The following is a 15,020-nucleotide window of genomic DNA, read 5'->3' on the forward strand; positions in this document are numbered from 1 at the left end:
GAGATTCTTTTGCATTTTTTTCTCTCCCAACAGCTACCATTTTATCCTGTGGATGGATTATTTATCTCACATATTACAATTCTCGAAATGTTGGTCTTATTTTAACATTGGTTCTTAATAGATTATACAAACATGGCTATATCCATATTGGTAAGTTTGAGTAACAGTGAATGTTTTTCTTCCGCATAATCTTGAGATATATATTATAAATTTATATTTTATAAATGATAGTAGCTTTATAAATTTACCTTTGTGTCATGAACATTAACCTACCTGGAATTTCTCTCACACAGTACTCTATGACTTTATCACTTGTAAAGAACCTTCTTTACCTCATTCTTATTTATTAAAGTATTTCTATAGTAACTTTTGGATTTTTTTTCATATAAAAGATGCTTGTTAAAACAATTTGAAAAATATAGGCACATGTAAAATATGGAAATAGAAATTTCTCAGGATTCTACTAACCAAAGAAAGTTTTTAGTGTTCAGTGAGGTTTTTTGCTGTTTTTTGTTTGTTTGTTTTGTTTTTAGTAACCTATACTTAAAAAATCTATAAGTTGGAATCATTTTGTGCATTTCATTTTGTGCCCTGAGTTGTTCATTTAAGCTTCCAACTACTCATAATTAGGAAATTTGCAGATATGAGGGTCTATTTGGAACAAATATGCTTTAAAAAGCCTTCAACCAGTGGGAAAAGGGGTGAGAGGTCACTGTCTAGAACCATTCTAACCTTCCTTAGAATACTTCTTAGAGGATATAAATAAAATTTCTCTCAAACAGAAGTCATCTTCAACTAATTTGAGGCAATGCCTGTTTCCTGGAGTCAAAGAAATTAATGGAAAAAAGTGGTGAATTAGTCACTGCTTTGGGGTTTATTTAAAGTTGTGCATAATTAAGGGAATTATTCATTGAAGCAGCTATTCACTGTCTTCATATGGTTATTTAGTAACTCAGTTCATAGTGATGGTACTTGTACTTTTTGTTATACTTGACGAAAGAGCAATAGAAAAGGCTGTAAGGGTATCAGGAGGGAGTTAGGAGAGAACATTTAATTATTGAATAAATTGAATGCTAAGATTATTTTAAGCTTTAGTGCTCACCCTGGATCAAAACAATTCCATTAATCACTTTTTTTTACCCCCACAACAGGATCCTTCTCTTTCTCTGTTCTTTCTGGAAAAGTCATGGTTCGTGAAATTTATTACATTACAGAAGACATGTCTATTAGGTAAAAAAAAAAAACAAAAAACCAAAAAACAAAAACTCTTCTTAAACTTGAAATATCGTAAAATGTTTTTCTCATGATATTTTATTTAATATGATTTGCTTTTTCAATTAAAAACATAAATCAAAAATTTTTTTTTATAAATCATATCTGGTGAATTGATGTTTAAAAATATTTTTATCAGTAGATTAGCTAAGGTTTAGGCTGGCACAAAGTTTATCAATTAGCAATTTATTTATTTAAAAAAATTTTTTTTTAAAGATTTTATTTATTTATTTGACAGACAGAGATCACAAGTAGGCAGAGAGACAGGCAGAGAAACAGGCAGAGAGAGAGGAGGAAGCAGGCTCCCTGCTGAGCAGAGAGCCAGATGCGGGGCTCGATCCCAAGACCCTGAGATCATGACCTGAGCCGAAGGCAGAGGCTTAACCCTCTGAGCCACCCAGGTGCCCCTCAATTAGCAATTTAAAGAAATGAATGATTTCATTTCAATCCTAGATGAACACTTGATCCATTAAATTATCTGACCATTTTTCTTGTAGAATTCATGGTGGTCATTTGTTACAAAAAACAAAGATCAGGGATGCTGATAACTCATCCATTAGCTCCTTTTAGGTAATAAGTTTTAAGAATTGCTTAGATCTCTTAGCTCCTCTAATTTTCATGTAAGGAGGAAACACAAATCTGAATATAGGAAATGACAGTATGTTTGGTATGTTCTTTCTTCTGTAGGCCTTGAAGGAAAAGCTTACTCTATTTTTGTGATTATCTTAACATTTGTTACTTAGAACTTGAAAGTTTTAAATGAGTTGAGAGGTGCTAGAGTTTGGCAATACTCATACCTCACTTGAAACAATGGAGGCATTTTCTTTGTGAGTCTAAAATTATTTTGAAAAGAAAAGTGAAAAGGTTAAGAGGCTCTAAGTTCATCTTTTTGAGGCATGAGGTTATATATGATTACAGAGATGAAGGATTATCATTAAAAGTTTTCGTTAGCATCCTAATGTCCCCCTTTTAAGATTTGGCTTTTTGTTTATATAGTTTTTACACCATTTAAAAAGTATCATTTATAAAAAAAAATTTTTTCTGTTAGCACTTTATTTTCCTATTACGTGTGATCTGGTATTAAATTTTACCTAAATAATCTAATTTAGAGCTGTGTAAATTCTCTTTTCCTTTTTTAACTGGAGATTATGAAGCATTTATGTATACCAGTGATCTGTTGAAAATTTTCGATATTTGCATATTCATTATCAGTTACCGGTTTTTTATAATAATTAATTAAATGAGTAAATTGTTACTGAAGTTTTCATTTTTGTAATTTATCTTGCATAGAATTCAAGATGGATTTATAATTTTTCGGTGGTGGAAAATGTATAATCCAAAGCAGAAACAACATGGTGAGTCTTCATGTTTTTATGTATTTGAAGTCTTTAATTATATGATCACTGTTTTCCTTTATGGACATTAAAATATTTCACATTTTATAACAGATAAAAATATTTTTAAAAACTTTAACATTAATAAACTGATATTCTCACTAGTTGGCTGAAAATTCTTCAGCATCTTTCCTCTTGCCTGCTTAAATTTATTGACTTAAGCATATTATTTATTCAGGGTTATCCTCAGTATGATGCTTACCCCCATCATCTTACCTCCTATTACATCTATGGACCTTAACCCATTCTGTGGTTAAAATGGGTTTCTGGTAGTGTTTAATCATCAATTAAGACGCTTTTCTTACTTTTCAGCTTCTATGCCTTTATTCATAGTCCAGCCTGACACTGCTACTAATTCTCACTTACCTGCCATGTTAAGGATGAATAGAAAAGAGGAAATTAAGGTTCTAGATTCTAACAGTTCTGCTTTTATCATCAGAATTTTATCACCTTAGGATTTTCTCCCAAAGTCTTCATTTCACAGCTCTATATGTGTGCTTCTGTGCCCCTAACCCTCCTACTCGACATTAATCATACCAGTGACTTTGAGGAATGTAGATCTTGACTTACTGCCTGGAATAGTGGTTCTCAAACTTTTCGGTCTCAGGAACTGTACATTCTTCTAAATTACTGATGACCCCAAAGAGCTTTTATTTATGTAATTTATACTGATATGTACTGCATTCAAAATTAAGCCTGGGGGGCACCTGGGTGGCTCAGTGGGTTGAGGCCTCTGCCTTCGGCTCAGGTCATGATCCCAAGGTCCTGGGATCCATCCCCGCATTGGGCTCTCTGTTCAGCAGGGAGTCTGCTTCCCTTCCTCTCTCTGCCTGCCTCTCTGTCTACTTGTAATCTCTGTCAAATAAGTAATAAATAACATCTTTAAAAAAAAAATAAGCCTGGGTACACCTGGGCAGCTCAGTCTGACTCTTGATTTCAGCTGAGGTCATGGTCTCAGGGTTGTGAGACTGAGCCTATGTTGGATTTTGTGCTAGGTGTGGAGCTTGCTTGGGATTCTCTCTCTCCTTTGCTCTTTGCCCCTCCTCCTGCTCACATTTACATATACAAACTCTCTTTCTAAAATAAATGAATAAAGTCTTTTAAAAAATTAAGCCTGATAACTACAGAAATATTTTTGATTTCATTAAAAATATTTATAATAAACCCATATGTATTAAAATAAATACCATACTTTATGAAAAATAACTTTTCTAAAGCAAAAAGAAAACCAAATAGTGAGAAGAGTGGCATTGTTTTATATTTTGCAAATCTTTTTACCATCTGGCTTAATAGAAGATAATTGGATTCTCACTTCTGCTTTAATGTTCATCTGTTGTGCCATATATCTGAAGTGCATCTGAAGTGCCATATATCATAATGCCTTTTAAAAAAAAAACTCCACGGTCCACTCATGGGAGAATGATTGAGAAAAAGTTGAACATCTTCATATAATAATACTATTAAAATAGTTTTGACCTTTGGTCCCTAAAACGGTTGTTGGGATCCTTGCAAAGATTCCGAGACCATACTTTGGTAACTACCACTCTAGAAGGTTTTAGCTGGGTCCTTGGAGTGTAGTGTCAGAAGATGATGAGACCCTTCCACCTTTTCTTAGCTATTAGGACTGTCTGTATTTCTGGCACCCCACATTAGAATTCTGAAATGGTGGTTAGTGTCTGTAAAGCCTTGGAACTTTCCAATTTTTTTTTTTTTTTTTTTTTTTTTTTTTTTTTTTATGGGTTCACTTAGGAATCTTGCTGTCATTTATAACTTGCTTCTATGGGAAAATAGATTTAAAGTTCCAGAAAAGTTTTTAAACTTACCACAAGACTGAGCTAGCCTAAATTACTTTTGAATTCATTGTTCATTATTATTTAGTTTTTTTTAACTGTCATTTCTTTGCTCCTACATAGCTTTTTCCCCTTTAACATAATATATCATGTACTTTTCCTTGAAAAGACTGGCATAACTTGATGACAGTTTGGCATCTGTAGAATTAATGAAATCAGAATGACTAGAAAGAATGGGCAGATTTCATGTCTGGAAAAAGTTTTCTAAAAATTGGATTAGAGTTGTTTATTAGATAATTTGAGTAGAAGTTAATTGATTTCATATGATAAAAGTATTCTGTTTTTAGTTTGGAATAGACTTTTTTTGGTCTGTCTTCAGTGATTCAGAATGTGTCTTAGTAAGTCTCTAGTCTGTGGTTATAGAAAATTTGTTGTTCACACTTCCTTTTTACCTCTTTTTTAAAGCAATTACTATAAGGATTTTCACAAGAAAAGAAATGTTCTTTAGATAGTCAATATGTTAGTGCACTGGAAATCTTTAAAGTTTTGACTTTTATCAAATATGAATATATTCAAAATTTTGAGTCACTTTCCTACAGTATTATCCATGTTAAATTGTGTAGAAACAATATTCCTGATTATTTTTGATATTTTATTTGCCTATAAACCTTAAAGGTGGAATTTAAGTAAAGATATTCTACTTGTACTTCAGAAATGGTTAGCACGCATTCCTAAGAGCCAAGTTCTTTTGAGTTCAGGCCCAGCTTTTGACACATTCACTTAACTTTGAACAGGTCCAGTATTTCTACCTCTGGTTTAGTTTGTAAAGTCTATCTAGTTTGTCCCTTAGAGATTTACTTTAGGACCGTATATTTTTGTTGCATGTCATGGTTCTGTTAATTTTGCAATGATGTGCTCTTTTGACTTAATCTCAGTTTAGTCTTTTTTCCCCACGTTTAGTTATCATAAGCTTTCTTGTTAATGAGTTGCAGCAGAGCTGAAACAAAAGTTCTCCTTGTTTATATTTTTAAAAATGCCTTTTTGTATATTTGTATATTTATATTAGAAATTCTATTCTAAATTTTTTTCAGTGTTTTAAGATGTTCTTGTGAACCAGTGAAACTATAGGGATATGAGTTGAGGAGGCCCATTTGATCTAACCTCCCCCACTCCATGCTCTTTATCCCAGGATTCCAAGGACTTACACAATTAGGAAACAACTGAATTTCTCAAAATTTCTTATCCGTTTGGAAACAACTAATGTTCTCAAAAATCCCCAATTTGCAGAGGGAAAAACAGAAATTCCTATTAATAATAAATGTTAAAGCCAGAGTGAAAACCTAGGTCTGCTAACTTCCATCACTCCTTTTATTATAAAACAGGCTTGTCAAATATGGCCAAGTAGGTTCTTGGAAATTCTTATATATAAATACTGATGGCACCTTATGGGAGGAATGAATATGATAATTTATAGAATCCAGAGGCAACTGCAAGTTTTAAGCCTAAGCCTAATGGGATTGCTCACTTTGGAATTTTCTTAGACATGTGGAATACCATTTTAAATTGTTTGTAGTTTTTTTTCTGAAGAAAATAATTACTTCATTTTATCATGAAATATTTTATCTCCTTAAAGTGGATTGCTTTTCAGCAAAATACATAGATGAGGTCAAGAGTAACTGATCCAAGGGTGCCTGGATGGCTCAGTCGAGTCTGAGCCCCACATTGGGCTCCCTGCCCAGTGAGGAGTCTGCTTCTCCCTCTGCCTCTCTCTCTGTCTCTCATGAATAAATCTTAAAATCAAAAAGAGTAACTGACCCAAATCTGTCATGAAAAAGGTAGCTTTTAATAAAAATCTTTAGCTTATTTAACAGATACCTTATATTCACTTTACTGATCACTGATGATGGTAGGATTTCATCAGGCAGAGGTGGAGTGTAATGTTAACATATTTCCATGTCTTAGCTTTCTTTGTAATTGCCCATGATGTGAAATAGAAATATAATTTTTGGATATTTTATGTCTTAATATTAAGAATATCTAAATTATTTTGTGTTGCTTTTTGTGTGCCAGTGCTTGCAATAGAAAAGGTTATACCCCTCATTTTACAATGATGTTAAAAGTTGGTAGACTTTATTAGTTATCACATTTGCAATTCTAATTATTTGCACATAGTTTTCTATGTATTTTAACATTTAAATCTATGTATTCATCAAGAAGAGCACAGCTTTGGGAAGGGTCAAAGAAATTTGTCTTCCATGTGCTTTTAAAAGAAATTCTCTGTTACAGAGGATGACATTCTTAAGATTCTCACAGTTACAACTTTCCAAAGTAAAGACACGATGCCCAATAGCAATGCAGGAATAAGTGGTTTGGCCTAAATACATCATTAGTCTAGCATGATTCAGAGATAGAATTTAGAATGCAGGACATGGAAGAATGAATAGGCTGCAAACTAAGCTTTTGGTAAAAAGTTGGACGATATTATGGAATATATATTAAAATAGTGATTTACATTTACTAATGAGACCTTACGGTCTAGATATTATTTCTTATTGATTAAGGTCAGATCCTGATTGTGTACTTTCATAGTAAACTAAGCAAGAAGTGGAGATGGTTGACATTTCTTGTGAGAAAATTTGGAAGCCTAATTGGAGCATGTGCCTGAATAGATAATGGCCACTAGCCATCCAAAGAGATAGGCTAAGGTCTGGGTAAGGCTAAGATTTTCATGAGAAAGCTTAAGAACTATTTTATTAGGAGAAAAGAGGAGTGTTCAAGCGCTCAAATTCTGTGCCATTGAGCTTGGCTGGGATAATTTAATCCAGGAGTAGATTTAGAATTGTCAATTGTTCAGTTTAATCCTTAAAAAAAAAAAAAAAAAAAAAAAAAAGGAAAACATCTAATTTGTTTAACATAATTGTTGTAAAAAATTGTTGTAAAATATTCCCTAGGTCATGAAATTAATGATCTGCTGTAGATGATTGTTGGCCAAAGACCAATTAATGAGGATATCTATCAAAAACCCTTATTTTGGCTAGGATAGTTGATTTTAAGCCATTCTTTTGGAAAATAAGTAGCAGGACCAGTTACCTTTTAATATGTGATGATTCACTGTTTAAATGAATACCAATCTAAGTAACTAGGCATGCATCTTTCTTATCTAGAGAAGTTCTTACATTGCTAAGAAGTGAAAAGACGGTGGTATAGTATATCCCTTCCTGTTATTTTGTCATTTAGAAGTTTTAGCCTAATGTAATCTAGTACTTTAAATGTGTAGCATCTAAATCTTGTTTGTTAAATACAGGAAATAAAAATCCCTTAATAATTTAAAAGGTCAGTGGACTATTTTGTCTTTGTACTAAGTATTGATTCCAAGTATTTTAAGGCCGTGGCAGCACTTTGCACTTTAGCTTTTTTTACTACAAATAGCATGTGTCCCAATTACATAATTAAATAAGTGCCTTTTTCCTAATTTCCCTTTGGAAAACAAGTTTCAATTAGCTGTTTGCTCAGGAGACTTAAGCAGCTCTACACATTCATTTACCTTCTTTTCCTCCATAAATTAACTACTTATTAAGTGAAGAGCCTTTTATATTTATAATTTATATCTATCTAATTGTATATTTATTAATAAATATTTTGGGGGAATCCATTATGTAAATATTAGATGACATGGATATGAGAAAAAGATTTCTACCTCAAGGACAGAGCAGTGTCAATGTAGAGATGAGATTTAAAAGAGTCAACTGGGGTATCTGGGTGGCTCAGTGGGTTAAGTGTCCAACCTCTTGATTTCAGCTCAGGTCTCCATCTCAGGGTCGTGAGTTCAAGTCCTATGCTGGGCTCCCTGCTGGGCCTGGAGACCACTTAAAAAAAAAAAAAAGAGTCAACTGATTATACCGTTCTTAAATTATGTATAAGTTAAATTTTTTGTTTTGACTTTCAGTGTCATCAGAATGAATGAAACTTAAAAACTGCTTTTAAAATTCCCAGGAGAAATAAATGTCATTGAGAGATCTAGATTTACTAGAATTTAACAGTTTTAAATACTGCATTTAAGCTTTTAATATTGATCAGTTTTTCATGAAATTACAAAGAAATAACTGGATTCTTTTTTTTTTTTTTTAAGATTTTATTTATTTATTTGACAGAGACAGTGAGAAAAGAAATACAAGCAGGGGGAGTGAGAGAGGGAAAGGCAGGCTTCCCGCTGAGCATGGGAGCCTGATGCAGGACTTGATGCCAGGATCCTGGTATCATGATGTGAGCTGAAGGCAGATGCTTAATGACTGAGCCACCCAGGCTCCCCAAAATAACTGGATTCTTGATAACATTTCTGTTTTCAAGGATTCATAACCTTTTTTTTGAAACCATCATTTAATATAATTGATAAGTAATTTTATTTTGTGGTTAAGACCCAGTATTTAGAACCTTGGATTCTTGTCTGCTACTTTCTAATTGTGTAGTCTTAGTCTTCAACTGCCAGGGTTGCCGTGATGATTATGTGAGATCAGGCGAATAGAGTGCCTAGAATAGTCCCTGGAACACAGAATATGTTCAGTAGAGATGAGCTGCTTTTATTATTATGAACATTGTATCATATTATGAAATGAAAGATTATTTTTAAAAATAATTGTTTATTTACATAAATTGAAAGTGAATGCATAATTTTAATGACTAGTAAGAGTTTGACCTGCAAAAACAAGGAAACTAGTATTTATTTTGTATGACAATCATACAGGTAGGTAGAGATATTCTAATTTTATTTATTTATTTAAACTTTTTTTTTTTTAAGATTTTATTTTCTTATTTGTCAGAGAGAGAGTGAGCACACAAGCAGGTGAAGCAGCAGGCAGAAGGAGAAGCAGGCTCCTCAATGAGAAGAGAACCAGGACTAGGGCTTAACAGAAGGAGCCACCCAGGCATCCCATATTCTCATTTTACAGATGGGGAAAATGAGGCTTACAGTGGCTGAGGTACTTGCCTTAGGTCACATTAGTAAAGACCTATAGTCTTTCTATTATTTATTTACTACTTTTCTCCAGTTTCTGGAGAATCCAGTGCAGGAATCCCCAACTTTTTTTTTTTTTTTTTTTTTTTTAATTAAAGAAGCTGTGTGTACGTGTATGTGTGTGTGTACATGCACATTCCTTGGAAGAGGAGATACATGTCTTTGGAAAAGGTGTTTTGTCTTTCAGGAATGTGCTCATCTGTCAGTGGAGTTATTTATTTATGAGGATACCTTTCCAGATCAACAGGCACATTGCGTGTGGCGTACCTCTGTATGGACTTACTGTGTGAGTGTGAGATTGTAAGTGTGCCAGTACTTTGCATCTTTGTGTGTATATTAGGATGGGGTAGGGATCTGGAAAGGGTATTGCTGTATAGAATATTCCTGGGCATCACAGAAAGCTGAGATTATTGACAGAAAAGATCCTGGACAAAGGCCCTGAAGAGAATATAGCCAGGTAAGCCAGGTGTGGAGTTCTGATTTATTGTTTAATCACATAGTTTGCTGGCTGGAATCGTAGTATAATGGAGGTGAAACAAATAGAACCAGCAGAACAAATAAAAAGTCCTTTGTGAATTCAGCTAAATCTTTCTATTCTAAAATACAAAATCAATAGGTGCATTTAAAATGTTTGTAGATTTGCTATTATTTTTCTAAAGTGATTTTTGGAAGGAAAAGAGTGATCTAGGCATTTTGTTCAATCTTATTTGTTTTGTTTTTTTCATTTTTTAATTTAAATTCAGTTAATTAACATATGAAGTGTTGCTCGTTTCAGTGATTCATTAGTCTTATGTAACACCCAGTGCTCATTACATCATGTGCCTTCCTTAATGTCCATGTTTAATCTTTTTTTAAAAAAACCCACTTATTTCTATTTGATGATTTAACATATTTATTGAGCACCTCGTATATACCAGGCATTGTTTTAAGAATTTAATAGTAAACACAACAGGAAAAATGTTTCTCTAATGGAGTTTGCATTCTAGTGGGGGGAAGCAACAATAAGTAAATATTAATGCAAAAAAAGTTTGGGAAGATAGGATAGGTATTGTTGAGGGAATCTTGCAGTATTTTAGTATCAAGTATTTAGTGTTTGTCAGTGTTGTCAAAATATTTTCAGAGATTAATACCTTTATCTTTGTGCCTTGGTTTCCTTATTAAGTTAATGTAGCCACATTCAAACATATCAGTGATACGAGAGAATCAGTTGTGCATGTCCAGTAAGTTAGTTATGAAATTGAGAGGAATCCTATTTCCATTTTTATTCAGTCACTTTTTGTTTGTTCATCACTGTCGATCCAATTAGGGACTAGTCCAGACTCTTAATATTTCCCATTGCTGCTTCTGCTGCTCATCCACTGGCTTTTATAACATGGTCGCTAATGATTGGGGCATTTATTTAGGAACCATGGTAAACTATTCTGTAGGTAAGTTTGAAAACAAATGACCTAAATGAGTTTGGAGGTAAATTTTGATTGAGTTGTTTATGACCTTGAAGAATTGCTTAATAATTTAATTGCTACTTGTGTAGATCAATGGGGAAATAGAAAAATATCCAACTTTGCAGTTATTATGCTTCTACATGTAGGGTTTTCAAAAATTCTAAGATCCGTTTGTGGATATTTTTGTTCTACTTAAGAGTAGGATTTGTGGGGACGCCTGGGTGGCTCAGTTGGTTAAGCAGCTGCCTTCGGCTCAGGTCATGATCTCAGCGTCCTGGGATCGAGTCCCACATCGGGCTCCTTGCTTGGCAGGGAGCCTGCTTCTCCCTCTGCCTCTGCCTGCCACTCTGTCTGCCTGTGCTCACTCTCGCTTCTCTCTCTCTGACAAATAAATAAATAAAATCTTAAAAAAAAAAAAAGAGTAGGATTTGTGGTAAGATGCTGTTATTCTTTCATATAAATGAGTACTTCTATGTGCCAAGAATTGTAGGTACCATGGATACAACACTGGATAAAACAAGTCCCTTCTCTTACAGAGCTTGCGTCATTCAAGTTGGGAGGGACTCAGGTAATTAGTAAGTAAATATATCTAGTGTTGAGGAGTGAGTGAGGAAAATATGGCATTGAAGAAAATAAAAGCAGATTCAGTAGAATAGGGAGTGCTGGTTTGTGGGGAGGGCGCTCTTTTACATAGGGAAGTCAGGGAAGGTTTTATTGTTTGGGGAGAGTTAAACAGAAACATGAAACAAGTAAGGAAATGAGTTTTAAATGTCTGGGGGCAGAACATTTCCTGGTTTTTCTGTTCCTATCATTACTGAAGTGGAGACCAGTTTTTAGAGAGATTAGGAGAGAAGAGTATGGATCCTGTAGGATTTTTTAGGTAGCTTAAAGACCTTGATATTAATCTGAGTAGGAGGGGAAGCCATGAAAAAGTTAGGGAACAGAAGAGTAATATGATTTCAGTTAGGTTTTTTGAAGATCTGTAAAGATGTGTAAGGCACCCACGGTAAGGGGAATAAGGGTAGAAGCATGGAAACTAGTTAGGAGGCTCTTGTATTATAAAACAGGTATAAGTTGATAGTGACTTGACCCAGAGTGGTGAGAAGTGGTTAGATTTTGGATATAGGAAAAGGAAAGGAAATCTGACAGAATTTCCTGATACTGTCTGGAACAGGAAAGAGAACAGTTTTTCTTGCTTGAGTAATTGAAAAGATTGACTTACTATTGATAAGATGGGGAATGCTATGGATTAAGTTTCGTCATGAGAGAAAAGCACATGTTTGGTTGGAAGTGTCAAGTGTGAAGTACCTATTAATGTATCACATTGGAAATATTTGAGTAATTTTCTGCATAGTTGACCCTGGCATTTTGGGAAGAGGTTGTGGATGATAACCGAAGAAAGGTTTAAACCTAATGGGTGATAGAGTTTGATGACTGACTTAAAAATGGATGATGATATTTATTACTATCAGGTCTTTGAATGCTCCAAATTTATTAAAAAACAGTGCTTCCTATTCTTTTAATTTTAAGAATTTGATCTATAGCAAGAGAAAAGGGGCAAAACACTTGATTGTAATAGTTTAGGGGATTGTCTTAGTTTTTAGACCTGTGATAAATCTGAATAGGAGGGAACATAGGTCAAGAGCTATTTGAAAAATACCAGAAAAATTATAGCTCCTTTCTTTTATCTTTTCTTTTCTTATCTTAGGAAGTGGTGAGGGAAAAAAATCTAGATTGGAGTAGAAATGAAAGTATTACTGTATAAAAAATGAATGTTGTTGATTCATTTTCCATGGGTTATTTTTGAGGTATGAATGACAGTATTTTTCGTTTGTTCATTTAAACTAAAATGTATTTTATTTAGGGTATTTGACATTTCTTACACTTTTTTATTTTCTAGTAACTCGAGAAGAAATTAGTTTTGGTATAATTTGGCATATTACTCAAGGTGTATACTTCATATTTAAACACAGCTTAAGCTACTATAACGAAAGTTAGTAATAGTTCTCCATAGCCATTTAAAAAAAATAAGCTGTTCTAACTTATCATATCTAATTTTAATTGTCCTTCCGTTGAATTTGATAGAGAGAAAAATGAATAAAAATTAAAGTAATCTCAAAAATAACCCTCACAAAAACCTATGTATAACATAAGAAAAGAACACACTTAAAAAAAGCACTGCAGTACTTTTTTCTCACCCTCTTCAGTTGACATGTGATAACTGTCTTAGATTATTTCCTCAGTAGAAACAAGTGCCCCATCTATCATTTTGTTGTTGGATTTAATAATTACTGTTGTTACTTATATTTAAGGTAATTATGTCTCTTATTGAGAAGATTATTGTTTCTTTCAAGTCTGCAGTTTTTAAGATCTTGGTTTTAGTATGTGTAGTTTTATTAAAAAAAATTTTTCGGTAAGATTTTATTTATGTATTTGTCAGAGAGAGTGAGAGTGAGAGAGCACAAGCAGGAGGAGCAGCAGGCAAAGGGAGAAGCAAGCTTCCTGCTGAGCAAAGAGCCTCTGCGGGACTCCTTCCCCAGAACCCTGGGATCATGACCTGAGCCTAAGACAGAAGCTTAACCAACTGAGCCACCCCGGTGTCCCTTAGTATTGTGTAGTTTTAAAAAAATAAACTAGTATTTATGAAAAATCTTTGTTTCTGTGATATAAAAATTTAAATACTAATGTAATATTTAAATGTATCATACTTTGAACATTTTGAGCGATATATATATATATAATAAATTTATTGTTAGGATAAAGTTTTACTTTTGGTCTATAAATAGCACTTTGCTTTTCTTAGCATAGAAATCCTTAAATTCTCTTGTTATACAGTCAGAATTTAGAAATCAAGATTGTTTTAGAATGCTAAATTGGAATACTACAGTGACATCAGCTTTTTTCTTTCTTTTGCTAGTGTTTTATATATTTTTAAAATATATTTATAGGGATGCCTGGGTGGCTCAGTCATTTAAGCATCTGTCTTCAACTCAGTTCATGATCCCAGGGTCCTGGGATCAAGTCCTGCATCGGGCTTCCTGCTCAGTGGGAAATCTGCTTTTCCCTCTGCCTGCTGCTCCCTCTGCTTGCATGCGCTCTCTCTCTCTGACAAATAAATAAAATCTTATTAAAAAAAAATAGGAACTTAAAGAGATGCCTGGGTGGCTCAGTTGGTTAAGCATCTGCCTTCGCCTCCTGGGATTGAGTCCTGCATTGTGCTCCTTGCTCAGCGGGGAACCTGCTTCTCTCTCTCTGCCTCTGCCTGCCACTCTGTCTGCTTGTGCTCTCTCTCTGAAAAATAAATAAATAAAATCTTTAAAAAAAAATAGAAACTTAAAAAAATTAAAAGAATATATTTTTATTTTGTATATTCATGTTATATATTATATAAATTAAAAATAGATTTGTAAGTTTTTGAAATTCTCTTTATCATAGAATTATTTTTAAAATAGAGTTACCATAGCTGTGAGAAAAGATTGACTAAAAACTTTGAGTGAGGTTTTTAAAAAGTTGATTAAAAACTTTTTTTTTTTTGTAATCGGTGTCTTTAGATCCAAAGGCAGAAACCAGATTATACATCACAGTCAATGACTTTGAATTTCATGTCTATAATCGTTCGGATCTTTATGGACGTCTTCAAGAATTATTTGGTTTGGAGCCAACAATAATTCCACCTAAGAAAGAGGATGATAAAACACGGGAAAATGGAAGAACAAGAACCCAGTCCAAAATTGAAAGGTTCATAGTTACACTTGAATTTTATTAATCTCCAACATTTTATCATTTACTTTTATTGAATATCATCGATGCTACTCACCTAAACACAGCTTAATCTTTCTTTGTAGTTTGACTAAAACTTACATTCACATAAATTGTATAATTACTTTAAAAATTAAGTAATATAGAATTATATAATTTAAAAAGAAGCAGTCTTGTTCTGCTTACTAGTCCTACTTTCTTCCATATTGATTTGTGTTTTATGTACATGCCCTTTTGAGTGCATGTACATAAATATATACACATATACACATAGTTAAGATGCATATACAAATACATGATTTTGTTTTATTTGTTTCTGGGCTCTCTGCATTGTTTCTGTTACATTGACTTA

The 15,020-nt window shown here is 33.3% G+C and overlaps 1 protein-coding gene across 6 annotated transcripts in view; it reads left to right on the forward strand.

Moving 5' to 3' along the window:
- The window catches only part of BLTP1 (bridge-like lipid transfer protein family member 1), a 217,164-nt gene that overhangs the window by 19,315 nt on the left and 182,829 nt on the right, over positions 1-15,020 (forward strand). For all 6 annotated transcript variants that reach the window (XM_047718360.1, XM_047718361.1, XM_047718357.1 and 3 more), the window contains exons 5-8: positions 34-150; positions 1,152-1,230; positions 2,563-2,627; positions 14,461-14,647. In XM_047718360.1, the coding sequence (XP_047574316.1) occupies positions 34-150; positions 1,152-1,230; positions 2,563-2,627; positions 14,461-14,647 (448 nt within the window). The remainder of the gene's footprint in view (positions 1-33; positions 151-1,151; positions 1,231-2,562; positions 2,628-14,460; positions 14,648-15,020) is intronic.

Source organism: Lutra lutra, chromosome 2, assembly GCF_902655055.1.
Source record: "Lutra lutra chromosome 2, mLutLut1.2, whole genome shotgun sequence".
In the NCBI taxonomy this organism is placed as follows: domain Eukaryota; kingdom Metazoa; phylum Chordata; class Mammalia; order Carnivora; family Mustelidae; genus Lutra; species Lutra lutra.